This window comes from Tinamus guttatus, unplaced genomic scaffold, assembly GCF_059628265.1.
Source record: "Tinamus guttatus ecotype Peru unplaced genomic scaffold, ASM5962826v1 Tinamus_guttatus_pri_ptg000172l, whole genome shotgun sequence".
Classification (NCBI taxonomy): Eukaryota; Metazoa; Chordata; class Aves; order Tinamiformes; family Tinamidae; genus Tinamus; species Tinamus guttatus.
In genome coordinates, this window is record NW_028288706.1 from 5,676,569 (window position 1) to 5,702,107 (window position 25,539).

Genomic DNA, 25,539 nt, shown 5'->3' on the forward strand with positions numbered 1-25,539 from the left:
CCCTACCACAAATTAAAAGATTAATAATAGCAATGATCATTAGCAGCACATTTGTGCTTCCTGCATAGTCACTTCCTTCTCTTCTAGTCCCAGGAGGCTGCATAAACACTGAAGCTGCATATTTATGAAAAATACATAGTTACCAGAGGTAGAATATCGCATCATTTGTTTGGGTGCTGTCCTCAACATGAAGTCAGCACGGGTGTTGAGCCACTCCGGGCAGGATTTTGGGGAAAGACACTGGCTACACGACCTGCACTCAGAGGTGTGTTTCACTGCAGCGCCCAAAGGTGCCCGTGGAGCTCACAGAGACCCCAGAACTGCCCAGGCCCTATTCAATGGGGGTAAATATTGCAGAGAGAGGGAAGGGCGAGGAGGAAAAGGGCCAGTTCCGCGCTGCGTGGCAGCCTCCCGAGCCCCGTGGAAGCCGCTTCACCCACCAGCACGGAGGAGGGCACGAGGGCCTGTCACGGCTGCAAAGAGGGGGCGACGCGGGGCTGTTGCGACCTCGCCGACTGCCCGGGCGCCCATGGCGCCGCGCACTGAGCATGTGCGCGCCGGCCCCTCCGCGCCGCTCCGCTCAGCTCCGCCCCGCGCCGCCCCTGCGCGGGCTCCGGCTCCGGCAGCCGCTCGGGCTCCGCGCAAGGGCGGCAGCTCGGCGGGTACTGCTGCTTCTGCTGCGCGGGGCGCATGGACTGAGCGCGCTGCGGGCTCCGGCGCGGCCCGGCCATGGAGCTGCGGCGCTCGCTGTCCGCCAGCGCCGAGGCGGAGAAGCCCATGAGGCGCTACGGGGCGGTGGAGGAGACGGCGTGGCCGGCGGAGCGGCTGGGCAGGAGTGAGTACGCGGGGCCGGGGGCAGCGGCCCGGCCTCGAGCCAGGATGCGCCGCGCTGCCCGTGACCGCTTCGCCCTCGGCGGCCCGCGGGGGAGCCCGCCCCGCTCCCCGACCGCGGCCGGCGGGTTCCCGGGCTGGGGAAGGGGAGCGCTGAGCGGAGCCAGGAGGGCGCCCGGGGCACCGGCCCCGCCGCCGTGTGCGCGGGGGTTAATGCAGGGCCGCGGGAACCGGCGGCCGCCGCGGTGCCGCTCCCGCCTCCCGGCGCGGGCTGCGGGCGGCCGCTCTCCCCTCGCTCCCTGGGCTCGCTGGCGCTTTGGGTGCTGGAGCTCGTCTGCTTGAGACCCTGATTTGCCACACAGCAACAGTTGACACGTCCTTTGCAAAGTGCTGATGCAAAGAGTGGTTGAAAAGATCGGTTAGTTGTCAGTTCAAGTTATCTATGGGACCTGTCCTCTCCAATGTATGTTTTTCTTCTATTGGCAGCAGTATCTTCCCTACAATCTGATAAGCCTACAAGCCAGTTCTCAGTTTCAGGGTAACCAGAAAGGCCTTTTATTATTATTATTATTATTTCTCTCAAGACTTTTCAGGAAATCTTGAAAAAATGGTCATAAAAAGTTCTGTACCAATACACAGATAAATATGTTCTGAGTTTCCGTGAAAGATTGATTGACCACAGGAAGATAAGTGTTGGGTGTAACAACATTCTTATGAAGAGCTATATCCTGAGACTTCACTGCATCCTGTTAGCAGATTTTGGCCAGTGCTCCTGCTACAGACTTTTCCAAAACTGCTGTGCTCTTCGGGTGGTCTGGAATTGTGGTTTACCTCTGGCTTCAGTCTTTCATGTCTCTGTTATCATATAGCCTATGCTGGTGCCAGAGAGGTGTAAGTCTCCCACTCTGATACTTCAGCTGCAGTGCTGGTTCTGTTGCAGTGCCTGGCATGGGTTCAGGACCAAGTAACTACTCACTTTCTAACAAGGAATTGAAGACTGAAGTCGCTGTTGACTGACTTGGTTGGCTTGGCCACATGCAACAGTTCTGCAGGCTCCTGGGCAGCCTTGTGCTCTTCTTGTTCTCATAAATAAGTCTGGTTTTGTTGCAGAGTCAGCTCCCAAGCTGAGTACAGTGCAGCACTTGTAATAATAATAACTGGTACCTGGAGGTAACAGAAGGGTTATGAGTCTTGCAAGGTTGAATGAAAGATCATTTGCTTGGCAGAAGGGAACAGTGAGACAGAGGGAGAATTGATCAGCTCAGAAATGTGTGCTCAGCACCGAGTTTCCCCCCGACTGCAACCTGACCAGGTTAGAAAAAGGGGCTCTTGACAGGGCTAGAGCACAGGTGTCCCAGCTTCTGTATTTAGGCCTTGTGGTTCCAAAACCTCTCGGTTTAGATGTAGAATAGGAGGTAATCTTGAGACGACAGTCTAGGCTTTGGTCACCTTGAAAAACAACTATAATAAGGCTTTGCTACTTCAGTAACTGATCAGTTTGCTCACAGGGTTTATCTTTCCTGAAATACCATAGAAATGCTATTTACCTGTTGTTTTAGATGACTCCTCTGTTTCTTTCCTATTGTAATACTAACATTGACTTTTAACTGGGTTTTTGCATTGATTAAAAGTACTATTTCCCTTAAATGCTCCCATGCAACATAGATCCAAAATTGCACAATGACAACAGTCTTCAGAAACTCTGGGAAGAGGCTGAAAGCAGAATTTTCTTTTCTTTACTAACATCATCAATAGTCATTGCTTTAAATATGAAATGCTAAGTATTAGTATTAACAAAAGCAGGTGTCTATTGCTGCATATGTGTTTGTCCTTTTTTTGTTACATATTTGTACAGCACTTGGCACAGAGTGCCACTCCCTGGCCAGTGCCTGTCTCTGGGACTGTGGTGTAGCTGGTCACATCACAAGGGAATGTGCATCCTGATTATGTCCACTGCAGAAATAATGTCCTGGAAGTTAGGGAGGGTCTGTTTAATTTGTTAAAGGGAACTCTGTTCTATCAACTGTGGTGCAGAAAACTTGCTGATTGTTGATCAAAACAAAGATGAGTTACTTCATCACAATGAAGTATATGATGGAAATTTATACTGTATGATGGCTTCTTTCAGCTGGATCAGCTATAAATTTACATTGGTTCATATTAGCTGAGGATCTGCTGCCTTACAACATGAGGGTGCAATGATCTCCCATGGGTTCATGTGCAAAATATGAAGCAGATTGTTTTAAGAACATGATAGAAATGACTGCTTGCCATGTACAGAGCAACTCGTGCATTTTCTAGTCCATGCATGTAAAAGGCAGTTGGGCTTGTAAATGGACAGACTGTAATAATAAAGTGGTTACAGCCTTCTTGGTAAATGATCTTTACGATATAGGCTTGGGGAGTCTGCTCTGATCCAGAGCACTCGAGCGTTTTGGTCAGTCCTCATTACCCAGCACACGGCTGCATTTAGAGTCATCTGTCTTGCCACCGGCAGGGACTCACAATGCCCTGGTTAAGCTGCTGCCAAGCCTGGGAAAGAGCCACAAGGAAACAAATCCGATTTCATCATCCTACTGAACATCCACTTCTCAGATACGTTTTTGCTGTTCTTTTTCTTCCTCTTTCTGTTTCCATGAGGTCTGGAATTAAATCCAGAATTCAAGGTGACTGCCCCAGGTTCGAGTGGCACAAACAGGTAGAAATGCCAGAAAGCTCCAAAGGAAGAGTTTTGCTCACATTTAAGCTGAGAATAAAACTACAGTATTGTAGGGTTTGTTTGCTCACTAAATGTCACAAAATTTGCTCATTGTTTCTGTTTGAGTGGTGACTCAGTATTGGAAGTGAGGTGCCGTATCTGTTGCAAAGCCCCAGCTTTTCAGCAGTTCCCGAGTCTGTAATGGACATGAGGTGAAAGGGGCCCCATTGGAGGCTAGTGCTGAAGGACTAAGTTGGAGATTCCCAACAGAAGAGACTCAGTAGTAGCAAAAACCCATCTCAGCTGGTGTCCTTTGCTCGCGTGTCCTCCTGAGAATGCTGTACCACAGGTTATACCCAGACAAGGTGCCATGAGATGGCAGTGCATTGCAGTGAAGGTGCATGCTGTGGGGATTTCATCCATATTAAATTACAGTGGTCCCGAGATTGCTCTGGTGTGTTATAACACCAGAGGGACAACACTGTTCCCCATTTCACAGACATTTTTGGCTGACATGTTCGGTAAGCTTATTTCACCGCATTTGGTTTAGTTTATCTTAAAAACCTTTCTAAAGTTGTCATCTAGAAATCGATGCTTGTATATACTTACATGTTCCACCACTGAGCAGGGAGAGTGGTTCAAGTGCTTAAAATATGTGCTATTTAGCATTTTGCATTTGCATTTCTTGGCAGCATGGGAAGGTGGATGTCTCGCATCTTTCTGCATCCTTTTTCATTCGAAACCGATTTGTTTCAGAAGTGCTGTTCTGCATGGAGACAGTTCCTCTCAGCTTGCAGAAGGTGAAGGACTACAAAGAAACTAGCCATAGATTGAAATAACATGGTTACTGGTCCTCTAGCTACAGCTTCTTTGCTTTTTGTGAGCAAAGTATGAAGAAAAGGCCTTTTATACAAGAGTGAATCTCTGGTTATTGGTGCTTTATCTAATCGACTTGGAACTGCTTGTGTCCTCTTTAAGGTCTGCTTTCATTAAAGGAACAAAAGCACTTAATCCTAGAACAGAATCCAGCTGTAATGTTCAATGTTAATAACATTTTATAATAATTTGAAAGATGCCTGTTGCAGTATTTAAAAAGATCAATTAAGTAGCAGCAGAAAAATACACAGCAAAGCATGCCCAGCCAGCACCCTGTGACACCTGTCATTCTGGTCACTAAAAATTATTTAGAATGGGTTCATATTAATCTTATGCCTTTGGATTTTATTCTAAAAGGAGGTAAATACCAATTTCTTCTTGAATTTTTGTATCAGCTTTTTAAAACTTGGGGGCTTAATATCTCTCTATTCTCTATATACCTAATACAAAGAGATGACAGCATGTTAGTTCCTGTGGAATACTGAATGAACACCTGTGCGTTTGTGCCTAATCCCAAGTGCCTATAGAAAAACTGTCTTATTCCAACTCTGACAATCAAAGATGGACACAGTCCTGGTAGTTGATGGGGGAACCACTGACTGTCCTTGTTCCTGTATTGCTTCGTGAGACTGAAGGGTGGCTTGTGTTGTCTCACGGGATGGGAAAAGCTCCTAGGACTGTGGTTGGGAACGCACAGTGGTGCTCAGAGCTGTCAAGTCGGACACTACAGAAACTATGCAGGGATGCCAGGACTTCATGAGCTTCCTGTGAGAGGGGAAGAGATTGTGAACTGTGATTGACAAGGGACTAAGCTTACCCCCCAGTTCAACCCAGATATCAATTATAGGAGTTTCTATCATTTGGTAGTTAAATTTTCAAACAAATGGCTTTGGATATTCTCCCCAAATGTCCCATAAACATCCACAAAACCAATTTAGTGCTTGGCCTAAAAACTTTCCATCCCTGTAACATCTGTCCCAGCAGTCAATAATGTGCCCTACCTATCATGCTCTTGTGATGTCCAGCAGTCTCTTCATGTTCCCACTATGACTAAAAATAATGGAGGTTTCAGAGGTAAAGATCAAAGTTACAAAGCCTTGCTTCTATTGCTGTCCTTCCACAGTGATGCCACTGTGTTACTGTAAATTCCCCCCAATTGTTATTTATATCTATTACAGGCAGTAAAAGAGACAAAACAGATTAAGCTTTTTCATGAGATCTGCTAAGATAAGTGGGAAAGAAGCTAATTCAAGGATATACACAATTACATTTCTTTTTATAGAAGCAGCAGGTTGCTGGCTTCATGAAGGTCTGAAAACAGGTTTTAAAAAGGAAGAGAAGATAATTAGTATTCTTCCTATGTCTCCATTTAAGAAAAAAAAAATCTGTGCAATAATTTTGAAAATAGAGAGAGACTGACCAAGAAATTCAAATATGGACAATAAAGCAATCACAAGACTAAGTCTAAGTACTAGACACTATTTTTCTGAGCATGTTTTTTTAGAAAATACTCGCCAAAATACTGCTTATATTCAAGCTAGTGCCAACCAATTGTTGTTGGAAATGATATAGATGAGGCTCAGGTGTCATATTTAGAACTGTTGCTCATTAATTTTCATATTTTTAAAGATATTTTACTGAAAAAAGACCAGGAAGTAGGACACTTTGAACTACACACATCCTTCCTGTTGCTGGTAGCCTGTGGGATTATGGACTTGGTTTATGCCATTTTATGTTTTATAATTGATCCCTTAGTTGCTTAGTGTGTTTTCATCAGAGAAGCCACTTGTGGGAATTGTGTATATGTCTCTGTCTCAAGGTAACGGGGCTTTATAAAGCAGGATTAAAAACATACATTTAAGATCAGGCTCTCACTGCAAAGTACTATGTTTCAAGCATGAAGTTTAGAGTATTCTTAAAGTTACTGAACACTACTATAAAGGTTGAAACCAGGCATCCTGTCATCCCAAATCTCAAAGCACTTTTTCTTCTGTAGAGGGATAAATTCTATTTTAGTCAAAATCTTGGTAAAATAGTCCCAGAGAAGAGAGAAGTAAATAATGCCACTTCATTTCTATGAGACGTGCTCTGCCATCTAACTGCATAGAGAGTATATATAAAGGCATTCACCATTTGAAGTTGAAAAACGTATATTTGGAGGGCAAACTGTATGAAAAATCAGCACCCTTGCATAATTACATTAGTTGCCCTTTGGGATGAAAAAATGAGACATTAATTATCAACTTTTTGTCAGTTCATAATGGGCAAAATGTTTGAGAAAATGGTTTCAAGTGAATTTTATCATTAAATGAGCATAAATGATTTCAATGAGGTGGCTACCAAAATGCAAGAGGTAGAGTATTATTGTAAAAACAGCAGTGTTGAAGGATCTTTTTATTGCCCTGAAGCCCTGCCCTTCCACAGCGCTTTACTCAGAGATTTCTTTTTTTCTTTCTTTCTTTTTCTTTCTTTCTTTTTTTTTTTTTTTACAGAAACTCTTTCTTTTTTTCTTAATATATTGATGAATCTGGAACAAAAGCTTTTCATGACAAGGTGTTTTAATGGATATGTTTGTCTCTTGGAGAAAACAACTCCAAAACCAGAAGACAGATTGCAGTCAATTCTGCCATTTACGCCCTTGTACATAAGGACAAAGTTGATTTTAGAATAATGCTGTAGAAGCCAGATGAGCAAGACAGTGAACTGATCTCCATGGGAAATGACAAAGATGCTTAACAGGCACTTTCTTAGTTACAAAACACAGCTCAAACTTCATTGACATCGATGGAAATTTTCTCACTGATTTTAATGAAGGAAAAACTGGGCTTTATACCTATGTCTCTGGACGTCCTATTCACTTTGATTCTCTTTGGAAAACTCTTTGGGAGAGCATTCAGGGGCTGCATCATTCCATGAGCGCTGTCCTGTGCACAAGCACTGCAGCAGGCAGAAGTTCCTACCATGGGGAGGCAAGCCCAAGATGTTTCCCCACAGGCCACTTGCCTGTGGCAAAGACATCTCATGGTATGAGATGACAGAGGCACAGCCGTGGATTTTTGCAAGCCCACAATCATGATATGGTAAGGTGGGAAATGTATTGCAATTACAAAATTTACTTCTAATAATTTCTCCTACAAAGAGGAGGTGACACGCAGTGATCCCTTCTGCTCAGTGGCAGAGTTGAGGCCTCTCCGGCGCTGCCTTCGTTTCCTCCCCTCGGAGAGCCGCGGGGTGGCAATCAGCTCAGCGCCGCTCCGCCACCAGCCCTGGGCCCGTTGTGAGCAAGAATGTATTAGCATATTTAAGAAGACTGAATCAAAATAAAGTATGTCAAAGTAATTAACTTTGCGAAAACAGAGGTTGACAGAGACTGACTCCACATTCTCAGACAAAATGCAAATGGAAATAGATTTAGGTGCCCACTGTGATCATCGTTATCTTTCGTGATGCGAATAAATGGGGCTCTGTGCTGCTCCACCTGAGCATTTGCTGAGAAAGAACAAAAGAGATTTGGCTCTATGCTGGTAATTCCATGTTTAAGGAAGGGATCAACTTTTGCCTAGGCCGTTCTGGAAGCACTGTGTGCCCACCTATACTTTAGCCAGCAAGACCCTACAGATCGCTCATTGCCTGGCCTCCCTCTTAGCTGCTGAGCTGTACCCATCATCTTAGCCAGTGGGCTAAGGAATAGCAACATTCACCCCCTTGAGAAATCACTTCTCTCTCTTTTTTTTTTTTTTTTTTTTTTTTTGCTATGAAATGTGAAACTCCTTTTTTCTTAGCTTCTAAGAAGGAACTTCTCAATATTTAATCACTTGCTGGAGTGGGAATCTGCTATGCGAACCATTTTTTTTTTAGTTTCTGAAGCAATTCTCCACACCAGAGTTTGGCCTTTACTGGATTGGACTCAGATGCCTATATTATTTATCCAGCGGTATTAAGATTGCCTAAAATTATCCACCAGCTGCTGGGAAAATATTTAGAGCCCCAATAGACAACTGTGTTCTTAGAGAAGCACATCACAGAGGACAAAGAGAGAGATGAAGAGGCTTTGTGGTATGTGGCTGGGTAATTTCAAACAAAGGAGAATATTGTGAGGACTTGAAATTTAGACATGTCAGTGGCCATTTTATAATTATTTCCCTTGCTACCTGTACTGCTGTTTATTAGTTGGTGCTAGCAGGAGGAATCTTACATGAAACGATATATCCCTAGAGAGGTTTTGCAAGATTTCTAAGACTGAGTATTTGGAGGATTTTTTTTTTCCTGAAAGCAAAAAGCAAAAAAAAAAAAAAAAAAAAAGGCAGATAGAAAATATCTTTTTAAAATATCAAACTAAATAGCTCTAAATAGCCGAACATTAGCTGTAGCTGACACCGTTACAGTGTTTGAAACATAGATGCTGAGGCTTTGTGCTAGTGTTACAGGACCAGAAAATTACTCTAGTGAGTCATTTTGGAAAGCTACAGGCTGTTTCCTTTGACCACTGAGCAGAATGACAGAAGTACATGAAGAAGTAATTTGCCTTTCTTAATATTCCCTTTTAATCCTCCATCATGTAAATATGGAGCATAAATTGCTTTCCTTGTGGTATGGCTCTAACCTGCTCTTGCTCCGAAGTCCACATTATCCCGGATGAGACTGCACTGATTTCAGTGGGAGCTCCACATTAGGGGAGATACCGACCACAGTCACTAACTGTACTAGTTTCTATTTCCAGCCTTCTGATAGCACTGAATCTGCTGAATCTCATGCGGGGATTCTGGCAGGATTGGGCACAGAAAACCCATTCCTGAATCCTCCTGCCTTCTGGCAGTCCTCCTGAGCCAGATTAAAATAGCTTCTTGCACAGAAAGGTCTAGCTTAGCACCACCGAAGAAAACTGACAGTGAGGGCTTTGGGGTCAGACCTTCAAAGATGTTTTTCCCTCTTTTTTTCATGTCTTGTTTTGGAGCCATTCTCTCATAGGGAACAGCTGTCAGGGCAAATACACTTAGCAAACTCTCCCATTAGGTTGCAAACAGCTGAATATTCTCTGCATTCTCTGAAGGACAAATTGCTGTTTAAAGTGCACAAGGTCATATTTTAATTTCATTAAATGATGGGAAGAGGTGAAAGGACTATGAAAAAGCCAGTGGCAGCTACATTGCTGGCATCATTATTTGAATGCAAAGCAGGTTTGCATCTCACATGGATTTATTTTGAAAAATATAATTTTAAAAAACTGACCCCACACTCAAGTATAAAGGTACTAAGAATAGATACCAGGAAATAGGCGCTTTAGGTACCAGAAACATTTGTCTCTTCTGTGCTAGTTTTAAGATAATCAAATGGAGAGGGGTAGCATAGTCCCTGTTCTCATGAATTTGGTCTCCAGAAATAGATAAGTGTTTCAGTTTGACTTCTGGATTTTTTTGTCTGCCTTTCTGAGATGCTAGAAGCCACTAGAGAAAGTACAAAGGGGCTGGTATTTGAAGCAGTATGAGAAGCATTGTGGTACCTGGCTGAGTTTCCTACATACATTCCGAGGAATAAATTGATACTAAGGATCAGGAGAGAATTATCTCCCATGTCTGACTGGCAAGGACCGTTGGGATCTTCAGCAGTCTGGACCATGATCCAATTCTTAGGGATGATTGCCATTCTATTTTACAAATTCCCATTCAAAAATGAGAATGCATATATATGTGTGTGTATATACACACATGAAATTTAAAATTGCAAACAAGGTAAATTCATTATTTAATCATTTAGAATTTACTGAAATCATACTTTTGTAAGATTTGTTAGTCTACTAATAACAACATATATGAACAGTGGTCTGAAACAAATTATAGTGACCATGTTTTTTCTGTTCAGTGTACCTGGTAGCACTTTCTGAATAGAGTCAATATGTTTTCTGTTGATTGTTAAGAAGTTTTCATACAGCAACAGGGGAGATATAAACATCTAATGAAATAGAAAAATGTGATTGTAAAGCCAAAGAACTGGATAGGAAGATTACCTGAAAGGAAAGAGGAAGAGAAAAAAAAAAAAAAAGGGAAGCAATTTAGCGTAGTTCATTTTAAGAAAACAACAGATTTCATGCTACTGGCATCCCCATATTTTAGTGACAAGCCTGTTTCCAGCTCTTCTTGAGCTTATGTTCATATATTCATATATGGAATTTCCATCCTTAAGAGACACAGAAGGAGGAAGTTCTCATCATTTATAGTTAGAAAAGACTGTTCCAAGGCTGTGCCATTGCTTTTCAAATCAATAATCAGTTAACACTACTTATAAACTTCATTTGGAAATTGTTCATATGCAGACATGACAGCAGGGGAAATTCAGTACCAGATGCAATACAATACTGGGAAAATTGCTTTATACACACACACACACACACACACAAAAGTGAACTGTGGCTTAAGAACATGAGATAGCCTTGAGCTCTGAGTGAGATCCCTGTCTTCTGGCTGCGTGTCGGTGTCAGCACCTTGGAGTCCACGTTCCCTCAAACTGCCTCTCAGCAGGACAGAGCCCTTTGGTGCTCTGCGAGTCTCTGCTGTTCCCTTTCTGCAGACTTTGGATCCTTCTCTTCCAGGACACTGTGGTCAGCTGTCTACTGTGACAGAAGAGCCTTACTAAGATTACTTTATATTAACATCTGGATTTTTTTTGGTGAAACAGTTTTTCTCAAAACAGCTTACATATGTTTTTATCTTGTCTAAGGACATGCCATCCTATTGTTACTTAATCTAGGAAAGATTCATGTCTTTAGAGATACCGGTTCCTCTCAACAATTCTTCCACTTTCTCCCCACCCTGGCAGAATTATCTTTTCAAAAACCTTTGGCTATCCTAAGCCTTTTCTCAACTAAAACTGTGTTTTAACAATTCTGACAAGTTTCTGTTTTAGGTCTGCTGGGATATTGAGAGCACCCTTCCCTCAGGTTGGGTCAGTAGAAGAATTGCTGATATGAAGATACTCTGGTACATCTCTTAGAAACAGAAAAAATTGCACTCTATTATAGCATTAAAAATTAGGTTGCTTAGTTTCAGGCTGACATGTGATGTCGTCTGGGGGAAACTGCTTTCACACCTCATCTAAAGCCACCAGCCAAACATGGAAAGAAACCTGTTCTTAGAGCATCTGGCAGGAAGGAATGTGATACCCAAGAAACAAGGGCTCAGTTAGAATTGGAAATAACAGTAAGAAGTCTGGAAAATGCTCTCGCACAATTCAATTATAGTTCCCTGTTAAATCTCTCATAGTTCTCTGCAGACTTCACTATATGGTCAGCTCTTCTTTAAATTCCACTCAAAACCATTTAATCCTTCTTTGCACAGGAATGCAAAGGATGACATACCACAGGTTAGTTTGCAAATGGAACTGTACTGGTCTTGAATGGAGCCTGTAACCCATTTCAGACACTAGGGATATTGGAAACTGAGGTCTGAAATGGTCACAGGGATGATGATGCCCTTCCAATGTGCTGTAATTGCTCTGAAAATAATCTCTCCTGAATATGAGCAAGTCCTGTTTCTCCCCTGCCAATATGCCAGCAAAGACACTCCGTGGTGGTAGATTTTAAAGTCTGATGTGTGACAGGAACTGTCCTGAGATGATCTTACGCAGGCCAGCCTGCCAAATTTAGAACCTGGCTATTTGAACAGTTTCAACTCAGAGATGCAATTTGTATTAAAATAGAGGATTCTGTTTCCTCTGAATGGAGAATCACAAGTGCATCCATGAATAATGTCTCTGGGGTTTCTTAATTCAATGAGATTGAGTTTAAAATGATTTTATAAAAATTCAGTAATTTCAAGTTCCTCTTCCTGTTTTCATGATTCTGTTTTCTTCATTTTTATGCATTTTCCCTCTAACAGGCTGAGGAGATGTGCACAGCCTCGTTATTGCTGACCGTAATGGCAATTGCCTGGGACATGCAAATTGCCTAGATGGAGTCTGGGGAGCAGCTTCAAAGCAGAAAGGGCAAACCCTGTAATTGCAATGTCAGAGCTCCTAAGGGTTTTCAAAACTCAATCTTGGCATGGCATTATGGCAATTTGTGTTACTGGACATGCTTGCACATACCCTGAATTTATTTACATCAGAAGCACTTCCTGCTAATTTCATTAACACTAAAAAAAAAATCTGTATTTTTGACTTGCTAATAAGGGACTATCAAATCAGGCCTGTAGCTGTTTATGGAAAGACTTTCCTAGGAAACTGTGTTATGTTTTCAAAGAAATATTTAGTTTATATTAAATATTGAGTTCTAATTCCCTAGGTATTTATTGCTCTGGATACTGGAATTCTGTTTTCCGATTTGTAAATATATTTTGTATTAGCTTCTATTACGCTGCAGCCTTAGAAAGTTCTGCTGAGGAAGTCTTCTCTCCCTCCATCTAAAATTGACTGTTTAGGGGAATATCCAGGACATTGTGAATCCCAGATCAAAGACATGATTTAAGACATGATCATGAGAGAAGATATGATATAGACATGATATAAGTCTTAATATGATATATAAATAGGAAGATTCTTGCTGGTAGGAAAACTACATACAAATCATAATGATGGTGCTACAAAACATTACCAAATCATATACAGATTTGCAGCCAGAAATAAACAGTTCTAGTTACAGATAATTAGATGGCAAATTGTCCTATTGTATTAACTCCCTGCATAAGCAGAACCCTTAGGTTCAGATGGAAGAAAATGAAAGCAGAGCTGGTGCGTTATGTTGAAGAGCTGCTCTGATCATTTGACAGGATGGATCTTTATGACTCTACATATGGAGGAGGAGTCTGGAACCTTTGGAAGGGTGAGCAGTGTCTGGCTGCAGAGGACACCAGACCTCAGAAAACTAAATCCTACTGCTGAACAAGTATCAGTGATAGTGAACAGAGCTATTAGTTTATACTACCTGATAATCTAGTCCAGAACCCCTGGTTTATTCCAATCCCAAGATACCAGTAGGAGAACACACTGAGGACTGTATGCCTCTGTACAAAGAGGATCCTTTCTAAAGCTGGATTCTCAGTTTATCAGACACACAGGCAAACCATTTTTCTGTAACTCAGTTTGGAAACAGAACCCACCTTATGCTGCAGATTCTACAGGTAAAATAAGTCTAGGCTTCCTGGCTATAAATAAACATTTCAAATGCCAGCTGCAGAACCAGGGCTGCTAAATGGACAAGAGCTGAGGGCAAAATCCCCTGTAATGCACCGAGTGCCAAGGACTGAACTCAACCAAGGGGTGCAGCTTCTCCTGCAGTTTCTGGCATCCAGCTGGGGTGGTGGGAGGCAGAGCTGGTCCTGCACAGGGAATACACAAGCTGCACTGGGGCACCTGCAGTGTGGGGTCCCCAGACTGGTGGGAAGGCTGTGACATTCCCGAAACAGGATGTTGTGATGTCTGCACCCAGGTCGTGTGAAAGGATTGATCAGGAACACAAGCCTGCACCATTCATTTTGTGTCACATTCTCATTCTGAAAGCAAAGGGATAATAAAAACTTCCTAACAACAAAAAACAATCACACCTTCTTAAATAGCAATTCGTCGTAACGTACAACTTCACCATACCTCCTGGTTTCTGTATTGATTGTTCTACAGCGCAGCAGTTTTCAACAATGTGCTCATTTTGCACACATCCTTATACACCCTCTTGCAGCTGCAGATAATGGTAAAATACCTGTGCTTATTGTCAGACTGTCCCCACAAAGTGAGGCTGGACCCCTAAATGACCTGTATGCCCTTATTTTAGTATAATACACCTTGGGTTCCTTTCCTCCACTATCCTATTTGAAAGACTGTTTCAGAATGCTATTGCTTTGGATAATTACTATTTTCACAGTTAAATTTATTCTTTACCTCTACTTACTCTTTGTGCCAGCCATTATCATTTAAAATAAATAATCATTCTCCTGTCCTAGATCCTTTCCTCTTAGCTGCCAAAAACTCTCTTACCTCCTAGCTACCATCATCACAAGTAGACCATGTCCACAATGCTGATAGCATGAAAAATCAGGAGAATTCAGAAAACTGGAATTTTAAGTGCAAGATAGACAAAATGACATTTATCATCCATATACAGGATGATGGTATAGATTTTTTTAGATACATTAAGGATGAGCATGAATGCTACATGTTTCCCATTATGTCCTATACATCACATCTCCCCAAGAACCGGAGAGAAGGATGAACAGCTGCTGAGAAGTGAGCTGGGTTTTTGTCTGTCACTGAATGCTACAGTGAAGTCTTCTGTGCATGATGCTAAACTCTTAGATGAGGGAGGTCTTTTTCCTGGGGGAACTGTAATATTAAAGGCTTGCTAATTACCCACTTAGGAAATTGGAACTGTCATAAATTGACTGAACACAAAGCCAAGAATAATTGTTGCTTATAAATCTCTCAGGATAACAAATGGCAATTTAATTGATGCTTATCATAAGATCATTCTTATTAAAAATAAGATCTTAAGATCTTATTTTTATGGATATATGTTGATATATATTTATATATGGAACTAGAGCAAAAATGGCCCCTAAGATAGTAAGGTGGAACCATCATTTAAAACCTCCAGTCAGTAAAGCAAAAGACCACCTTTAAGAGCAATCACTTTTACTACATGAATGTCTATTTTTATTTAGAAATATGTAGTTAAATTAGAAAACTCAAAGCAGGATCTATTTCAGTTTCAGATTTTAAACTAGCCATTATTCACTGCAATACCACAATGACTTATAAAAAATAAAATACAGAGGATGTAAAACAACACAGAATCTCATTTGGACACTGAGTAGGTACAAGCACTTTCTTACATCAGACATGAAAGGAGTCATCATGTGCAAGAGGATGATACCATAGAAACCAAAAGAATTTTGAGAGTTAGAGGAAGGAGTTAATATCCAACACGGTGCATCTGGCATTTATATTTCAAGAGAAATTTCAGTGAGGCTACAGTATACAAAAGCCTAAAATGGGAAAGAATAGACTGCTGCCAACAGGCTTTTTGAAAAGGTAAATAATGAAAAAATGAAAGGGCAAAGATTTAAGATAAGAACAAGAAAGTAAAGGATAAGCCACTCAAAGAGAATCTTTTTATACAGTAGGCTCTTAGATATGGAGCATAGAGGGCAATGATTCTGGAAGTGCAGCAGGCAATTGCACACAGTGTTTCTTTTTATTTTCTCTACTTATCAAATTTTAAAATTAGGTGATATTCTAGAGTGTGAGACATCATTTTCAAGTGGAAATCTCAGGCTATATATGACTAGATCTGATAATGATGATGTAAATCTGTGATGATTATAAAATTCAGATTCCTTTTGTACAGACCATAATGCCTATTTTTTTAATTACCCTATTTCACTCAGATCTCAACTAACTGCTTGAACAGAGCCATCTCCAGCCATGTCAGATGAATTTTGTTATGTCTTGGAAGGAAATAATATGTCAGACAGAAAGGTCTCTGGTGTTTTTTGAGCAATAGGTTTTTCTGGTCACCACTTGGTTTAAAGCTTCATCAAAATTCTGATGAATTGAACAAAAAGATGAATGTCACTTGTCCTGCCATTTTGTCATTTTCCCTTTTTTCTGAGAATCATTTTTCACTCCCATTTTTCCAAGTGCTAGCGTATCACATCCCAGCTCCACACAATTCATCGGTTTCCCTGTCAGTTTTAGGCACAGAATAACAACAGATTTCTGAAAAGCCAAGTCTGAACTTCCAAGACTATTTCAAGCCTATTCTTCTACTTCAAAGGCAAAAAAAAAAAAAAAAAAAAAGCAAAGCTGCATGTCTGAAAGGACAAGTTAAATATGACACATAAAAAAAAAAAAAAAAAAGCTGAAGTGAAGGACTCCCGTTGACTTCAGTGAGCCTTGCATTAGGAGCAGGGATCTGCAGAGCTAATCATCTCCGCAAGATGAATTCATGCTTTCCTACCTCCTTGACCCACATACACTTTTCCCTACAGATTTTATATGGTGTGGGGCTTACTGCTGAGATTTCAGAAAGACAAAACAAAACACTTTTTAAAAATAATTTTAGAGTTATTTATGCATGTCTAGTGAATGCTGATCAGAGCATTCAAGGATGGCACAAATATATATAAATTATAACAGATTCAAGCCACGCATACAACTCTACATACTCACTCTAAGTCATAGTAGTCTATTATTAGAGAACAGGAATGAGTAGTTTCATACATAAAGGACACAGATTATCTCTGATATTCAGTGTTTAATACCAAACAAGACTGAAAGGCTGTCAAATACTGAATGAAAAGAGGCTGGTGAATAGGGAAAAGAACTAATCATATTGTCCATGTGACTTCTTCCTAAAGTTGCAGTATTTAATTCAGCAAAAAATCAAAAGAAAACCTTCCAAAATTGGTCATTAGTATATCATAAGTAAGTCTTTTTAGATTGCTTGGGCCATTCTTTGTCATTACTAATGCTCTTTACATGTCTACAATTACAGTATTTTCATGTTCATTACAAAAAAAAAATGTAATAAGCTAAAGCAGCTATCATCCTATGGGCAATAGTGATTACTTATTATTCTCTCTGTTTGCAAAATAAAAAGGTTTTCACTGCAGCTCATGCTGTAGCAGTGCTTTTCCTAGGGATTCTGCCCATTACTATGAAAGCAAGATTTTCTTTCCTCCCACAAATGGCAAGTTTAAATGTGTGATAATTCATTTTGATCCTCTCAGAGAGGTCTCATGTATCTTTCTATCGGTCGTCACGCAGGCTCTCTCTACAAAATTGATTGAGGAGCTGCTGAAGGCACTGACCCCGAAGCAGGGCACTGGAGAGCTGAGTTGGCCAGTACTCAATATTTCAGTTTCTCAGGAAGCAGATGCACCTCAACTGCCCCAAAATGAGAAATTCTCTCATTTCTTGCTCTTCTCCCTCCCCAAATGACTGTTCAGAAGAAGGGATATATGGTGACTTCGACAGTCCCTGAGATCTTGGCATTTAATCAGCTTTCAGTATGCATTTGTGGCTCCCTCCTGCCAAGGAGGTTCCCTAGGGCTGCCAGATTTCGCAACTGCCTGTTACAAAGCCAAGTTGAAAGGGGAATCAACCAGCCCAGGATTCTGCCCTGAGACATGGAACATAAGAAAAAGCAGCATTAGGACTTGCAGGTGCCCTGCTGTCTGGCAGAGATGTTGGCAGCTACGATGCCCTGAGCTAAGCCAGCATTCCAGGGCTCCAAGATTACCTCCTGTGCACCTGGGAGCTGCACTGCGGTTGAAATTTCTGCTTTCAGGGCTTTCTGGCTCTGCAGCAGAGAAGTCAACTGCTCTAGACATGCAAAGCTCCTCTAGATCCCCATGCACTCTGATAGGAAACCAGGCCCTTTGCACAGACAGGATTCCCTTTGACTTAACCTTAAGAGCAAAGCAGAGAACTAAAAATCTGCAGCTTCCTGCCAGAAGCAAAATTCAACTCCTATGTCATCTCAACTGTTTGCTGCTATTGATGCAGTCATAATAAAGTGGCTCTGAGAACACACTGCCATACATAACAGCAATAGCCTTTTGCTCCTGTGAAGGCAGCCTCTGCGCACGACTGGCATCTTTAGAGATTACGTTTTTTTACAGTGTTAAAACTCATCAGATGATACATGCATCCTGCTGACCTGATGTAGCCTATTAGCTGGTTACTAAGGCCTGGTGCAACCGCAGCATAGTTACAACTTTTACTAAATTGCCTGTCCTCACTAATCTGTCTTCAGTTCAAGAGATTACACAGGAGGGCCCTCTGACAAGCAGAGGAAAGAGATTGCCTTGAAGGAGATGAGGAGAATGAAACCTTTTCTAGGCTAAAGCACTAGAATGAAGTATGGACTGTACTCTGCAGGATGGGGACTGAATTCTGGGATGTGGGTACAGAGGTGGAACAGTGGGACCAATATCTCAGAGGCACTGGGACTCAGGCATTATAGCAGGCAGGCAGGGGCATTAGCAGTGTCCTCCCCAGCAAGGGCACAGCCCCACACGACCTGAGCAAGGCGGGCAGAGCGACAATAACCAGAGTCAACCAACAGTCCAGATCCCCAGACAAGTCCTTACCAACAAAACAGATTCAAGGTCATTTGAGAGCAAGTCCAGGCCCCAAGGCAGGGGACCAGAAACAAAAGTTTCAGCTTGAAATCTGCCCCTACACAAAGGGCGAGGGAGCCTCTGCTGAGGCTTCTCAAGGCTGGACATCTGCACTGTGTCTCAACTGGGCATGAGCCGGGCAGCCAAAATGCCAGGAGCGGGATGATGTGTCAAGTCCCTTCCACACTGCTACTATCCTAGGTCACCTTTCCCCTCTCCCCAGTCCCCCTTTTTCAGATGCACAACATTTCCTACCTCTTAGGGAAGCCAGAAACAGAATATATTACAGCTGTTTGAATTGTGTTTAGCTATTAGCTCTATTTTTATGCTAATTCCAGCATAAAACATTGAATAAATACCATTCCACAGACGCGTCAAATTTAATCATTGTTAGGATTCATAGTTACAGAATGCTAGAGCTGGCTAGATGGGGATTTAGCGATTAGATATATTTTTTTCTGTATAGGATAATTATTTGCCACTCCAGCCTGCTTTGGACATGTTAAAACAAAGAGCCTCTGAACGCATTTCAGAGACCAAAGGTGTGCAGTGACTGGCTACAAGGCTGCATGTTCCTGCCTCCAGGTGACAAGCTGGGGGAGTAGCTAAATGAATCATCTGATTCTTTCACATGAGCAGTTTTTATCTGGAGTATTTATCATGGTATTGATTTTTTTCTGCATCTGCTGTTTTTAAGTTGCACCATCTTGTTCTCTTTTCACCTGCATGTAAGCCAAACTTAATTCTGCTTTGGTTCATCAATGAAGAGTGATTTTGGAAGCCCTGGTTTTGGCCTGGTTTGGCTGAAGCAGCATTAAGAGTGTACTTGCTGCACTGTGAAAAGGATCACAGGATCAAAGGGTTTAAGAATTGGCTCAAATCTTGAGAGAGCCCCCAACGTGCTGACCCAAATTTGGAACAACACTTAACCTAAGTATATTTTAAAAGGACTTACCCTATTGGACAATCTAAGAGCACAGCAATAGGCCTCAAATTGCTCCATTGTAATCCAGTGCACGACAGCAATGACTTAAAATAATTTTCATCTGAAGTACTCTAATTTAGGAGGGCTGAGCACCTGGTTTGTTACTGGTTGTTGTCCATCAATCCAGGATTGTAAGGGAAAGCATGCAACCCATCCCAAGAGTGCTCAGCCACCATGGACTGACAGCAATAAGGATTCTTTGCTGATAATTACTTTTTTTTCCTCATAACTTTCCTTATCAAATTGTCTGGAGCTATTAACAGCAGGTGCAGTGCATTCTCCCATTTGTCATTCCATCATTTCAGGCTTCTTTTAAAATTTTCTTTGTACTTATTGACTTAATAGGCTTTTTTTTTTTTTTTTTCTCTTCTGTTTTCATTACAGTTGGCAAATGTTCCATTTATGCCTGACATAGTGAGGAGGAAATGTGATCATTAAGTTAATACCCAGTTTAACTATACCAGTCTGCATTTAATCGAAGGAAGAATATAGAAAAATAGGTTTTATCTCTTTAGCTCATCATATTACATATAATAGCTTGATAATTTTATTTCTATATACTAGTTATTATCACGTTCATGTCTTTTTATGCATACAGTAATAATATTTCACTTGTTTCTTTGTCAGTGAAAATTATTCTGGTGACTGTAGAGCAGACAGTTCTGTCCCTCACTATGACTAATCTCAGTGTTTCTTCACTCTTTCTGTTATGAAAAGGCAAGAGATGTGTGTGTGAAGCTGTTCAGAATCCTTGACTCAAAGCAATAAAGGTGTCATTCATCACTGGGACAGAGCTAGAGCTTTACTCAAAGGCTTAATAATGTTAACATGTTTTTCTTTCCTGAGTGTTTTGCATCCCAGGAGCTCAAAGCATTTTATGAACAATAATTAATTATGCTTCAGGATGCTGCTGCCAGGTATACTGAACAGTTAACCACAATATTGGCATAGAAATTCAGACACAAACAGGGTGCTGATCTGAAAGGAACAGTGGTGAAGGCCTGAGGTTGGAGTCCTGACTGGTGGCTTCTTCAGAGACTCCTGTTTCCAGAGCGGCCTCCTACTTGTGCTCTACTAAGTCAGAATTTCCAGGATATACTGTGTTAATACCTGTGCCCTTTCCATCATAGAAATACATACAGTTCAGAGAAAAGAGGACAAAGTGAGTGGCATACTGCAAATGTTTTGGATTTATGTTACCTAAGGATTCACCAGTTGGCAGCTATTAAAAGAACTCATTCAGTCTTACCTGTTAGGAAAGGAAGTTTAGAAGAGACGGAGATTTGATGTAAAATTACCTTCTATAAATTGCTTTCTTCTACCTTCTATGAGCTGATAGCCCTATTCTTCCTCTGTATCAGAAGTGGTAATGTCAATTTTAGAAAAATGACCAGAAAATAACATTGGCACTACCAGTTGCCAAGTAATGCTACTTGTAGAGTTTGTCTCCTCAAATTATTTTAAAGTTCTCCTGAGAAAGAGCCCTTCAAAGAATTAGGCATAGCATAATTTCTATCCATATCTTTGGCTCTTCGCTAGTAGGTCTGGGCTGTTACTCATGCTACAAAGGTGGAATTGCATAGAGAGTAAAAAAATAAATAAGATGGGAAATCCTCATCAGTTTTACACTGCCTGCACAGGGCCAAGACAGGAGTATCAAAGAGCTGTTTTGTAGCAGTTTAGTAGCAGTTCTGTAGCTATTCTGTGGAAGTTTGTAGTAATGCAAATTAAGGCACAGTAGCTATAGTTATACACTGGTAGGCTATGTTACAAATCCTTAGCGATATGATAGATTCTGCCTAACTGAATATTATCTTAGCAATTCTATTTTTTTTTAAATGGCTAGAAAACATTGAAAGTAATGAGCAAAACAATAAAGAAACCAGTTCATGTAACATTCAGCTAGAATATTCTCTGCTACTTGCATTAATTACCTTATATCCAGATAGCTGTGTGATTAAAATTTGCATTACTAAAAAGCCCTATTAAGAGAGTTTGACTAGCTTCATTCATTTTGTCTTTTTCTTTACACACAGATCAACTCGACATCATTTCAATGGCTGAAACAACAATGATGCCTGAGGAAATTGAGCTAGAGATGGCAAAGATCCAGAGACTTCGGGAAGTCTTAGTCAGAAGAGAATCAGAACTCAGGTTTATGTAAGTATCAATTCTTCTGGGAAAACGCTATGCAAAATTAATCAAAATAGGAAAAAATGCTATTTAGAAGACTTTTATCTGCTTGACATTTTAAAAAGAGAAAGATAAAGAGCATCCCAGTCAGGTGAACGCTTGCAAAATGCCACTGGGAAATGATTTCTGAGGTTGCAAGGGAAATTACATTTTTTATTCAGCATGATTTGCAGAAGATATAAAAGGGATATATATTACTTACAAACAGGAAACTTTAGCAAAGTATCTGTCTACAGAAAATATTTTTATGCCTGAGCTCAATCCTTTGTTGGAGGGATATTTGTCTGAAGAAAGTATCAACAGGTAGGAGAGATCTGAAGCTTCCAGGCTAATCTATTTGGGCTTTATGCCTTACTTCATTAGTGGTGTTAGAGAGTTCATGTCACAAAAGATCACACTGTGTTCTGAACTAGTAGCAGCCAAGATCTGACATTTATTAAACAGAAGCCATTAGCTTATGAGCACAAAACACATTTTGATGTATCAAATTAAAAAGCATTACTACAAGAGAGATTTTTTCAAAACCACCAAAGAGGTCAGGCATACACGCCCCACTAAAGGTTAATGAATCCAGCTATGATGAAGTCAGAGTTTGTATTCTTGAATTGCTGAATTTAGAAGATGAGGGCTTATTAAGAAGCAATATGAGATTCTGAAAATTCAGCTGTCTATGAGGTCAGACCTCACCTCAGGCTGTACCTGAGGTCAAACACTAACACCTCTGCTGACAGGCTGAAGACCCTCAGTAGGTGTAAACCCTGATGAACCCAGACACTTGGCTTTAATGAAGCTATAGAACCTTACCCTGCCTGAAAAACTCTTTGCTCTCTTCTCCCTTTGAAATAAAAAGATAACACTGGTACTTTAACACTTACTCCTGGGTGCTCATTTCAGTGTTCCGAATTGCTTGTACTACCACAAGTTGCAAGCCTCACTCTCAAACAGCACCAACATCTGTCTGTAAATATTGCTACAGAAGACTTCAGCCACTGCTTATAGGCGTTTGGAAATAAGGTCTAGCAACAATTGTGTTCACCTTTAGTAATAAGGCTGGAGTGTAGTAAAGTAAACATGGATGGTTAACTGCAGCTATGCTTTAAAAAAAAAAAGAAAAAAAAAGAAAGAAAGGAAATTCTCTGTACTCTGAATATATCACCAGCCTTAATGGTATAAGCGCTTCCCTCCTGCTAGAGGCATACAGCCTGTCAGTTTTACAGTACTTTACCAGTGTTCATACTCAAGAATGAGAAAGCAAAACATTCCAAGCCAAACCTGCTCCTGAAGGAAGTCAGGGCAAACTCTGTCTCTGTCAGAGCTGTGTATTTCCTTCCTTCAACTTCTGCAAGAGCACATGTTGTCTTTAACTGCTGTGTCAATGTTTTGCCCAAGTTAATTGCGGTAGCCATAAAATAAGGACATTTGGGAAAGAAAACTCCTCCAGGTTAGCACAGCAGCCTGTGCAGAAATAACTAGTAAGGTCTGGCTGCTCAGCAGGCCTGAAGTTGGTTCACATTTTCTCACTCCTCTGTGCATGAAGCTGCAAAAAAGTGTCGTGCTGATACATGAGATCATCGATAATGTAATAATCCTTTGGGCAGTTTCTCATTGCAATCTGTAGAACATGTATCTTTCTCAGATTTTCTCAGTTCACTTCCTCTTCTAGCAACTGTGAGGGATTTCTAGCAAGGCACACAGACAGCTCTGCTTGCGTTTAAGGTTAAGCTCTTATTTTAGTTGGTATAGTGCTATGAGGGCCATACTCCCTTCCCCCACTGAGCAAAATAACACTAATGACGAAAGAACTCAGTAGAACATAAAAGGGATTAAAATGAAATATGCTGCTCCTTCGTCACTACACGAATGCATATTTGGTAACACGTCAGTATCTAAATAAAACCTTTACTGAACAGTTCATCATCACTCCCAGCTTTACAAGTAGAGTCACCCCGCAGGGGTGAGAGTGAGGCAGTGAAAAAAAGTCAGATCCTTAGTCATCATTAATATTTGAAAGCAAGTCCTAAAGCATCTGAGGAAGAGAATCACGCAGCAGGACTAAGACGAGAAATAAAAGAATTTAATAGTTCAAAAACCCTGCTGCAGTGCATAGGGGTATTCCTCAGAGGCAAAGCTACGCTAACCTGATATCCGGTGTCTGTCAAACATAACCGAACAGAGACAGATTTTCAATTTTAGAAATGAAAGCAGGGAAAACTCCAGCTATATTTGAACAAATTTTACCTAATTTTACAAATTTTTAGCTTTTTTGGTGATCTGGTATCCAAAGTATTTGCTAGTTATCAAAATATTCAAACGTGTTTTAGTTTGTGAATTCCCTACTCCACCCCCCTTTCTTTAACTCTCAACTCCTTGCCACAGTCACTTTGTGAATAAGCAACTTGCTTTGTGCTGGATATAAAATTTACTTACAGTTTTTGCTCTGAGCCTCGAACAGAAAAAATCATTCCCTCAGGAAGCCGATTTCCACCTTTAGAAACAGATTTGGGCACCAAGTTAGCAACAGCCACACAAGAGACCTCACCTGCCTGCAGGTTTATGATTCTGCTTGAGTAAGGGAAGGGGCAAGAAACACTCCTTCAGCAGGGGACACACCTGGTTTCTAAAGCTTAGAGAAGGGGAAAATCCTTTTGGAGGATCCTCTGTAGCAGGGTTCACTGCCCGCCTGTGGCATGGAAGAGCAGCTGGTGCTCCTCAGCAGCACAAAATGGCGGCTATGGCCTAGCCCGTTGTGAACACTCAGTTTTTTATGGCCACCAGTGAGTTTTTCTTCCTCACAAGTCCAACACGGTCCCCTCCCACTGTCACCCGACCCACAAAATGCTGTATATTGGGGGATATCAGGGGCCAGGGTGCCTAAAGCCCACAGCCTGCATGGTGGCAGCCGTTGGCCTTCCTGTCACCACACGCAGCAGCTACCTGCCACTACAGGCAGCTGGGCACAAAAGGGCCGAGTATTAAACCCCATGGGCAAACACCTGCTGGCAACATCCCAAAATGGGGTTACTTCTGCCTGTGGGACAATTAAGACATAGGTTTATGTCCATCAAAATGTCTGTAAAACTCAGAAGATATTCTTATGAGGGGACTGCACTTGTTTTCTCCCCTCTTTTCATAATATCTAGATCTACTCACAATTCAGCTGTTTAATACTGTTTTTTTTTCCAGTGACAGCATAACAGTCTAGTAACAAAGAAGTGGATCGCCTAAGGCAAATAGGGGTTTTTCCTCTAGACCATCTAATCCTGTATTAAAGAAACTGCCAAATTACCACCAAAAAAGAGTGAAAACTTAGTAAGAACACTAGTTAGATATTGTTTATCCTCTTGTAGACTGATGCATCAGAAGCTTAAACAAAGGCTGCAAATATCCATACTGTTTCAATACATGTGTTTTTTTTCTGTTTTGTAGTGCTTTTTAGCCTTGCAGATAGAAGTGAAAAGCTTTACTTCTGGACTAGCCATAAGGTCAGACATTGTTCAGGAATAAAAGATTAAAGCACTCAAAGTGGAAGATACCTTAAAATAGCATAACCCCCTGCCACTAAGCTGAAACAAAGTGAAAAAATACAGTACAGGAAACTCCCGTCAACACCTCTGGTTGTCACGTTTGTGAAGCATTTTCACTGAGGAAAATATTGCAACTCAGGGCTTTCCAATTCTGCTGAGTGAAGCTCAATAAAACTAGATAACTGATGGCAAAGTGATTATGCTTCTAGCCCATCCTCTGAAAATTGTTGCAGCTGAACTCTTATGTGTTTAATAGATTACATGCTAGATACCACAGTGAACTATTTCATCTTGATAGTGCATACTTGATAAGAAGCCAGTTTT

The 25,539-nt window shown here is 41.2% G+C and overlaps 1 protein-coding gene across 1 annotated transcript in view; it reads left to right on the forward strand.

The window, feature by feature from the left end:
• The first annotated feature begins 628 nt into the window (after nt 1-628).
• BMERB1 (bMERB domain containing 1) overlaps nt 629-25,539 on the forward strand; it is a 37,717-nt gene continuing 12,806 nt past the window's right edge. Inside the window, exons 1-2 of the mRNA XM_088523208.1 lie at nt 629-835; nt 21,535-21,658. Coding sequence (XP_088379334.1) covers nt 730-835; nt 21,535-21,658 — 230 coding nt within the window. The 5' untranslated portion in view covers nt 629-729. The remainder of the gene's footprint in view (nt 836-21,534; nt 21,659-25,539) is intronic.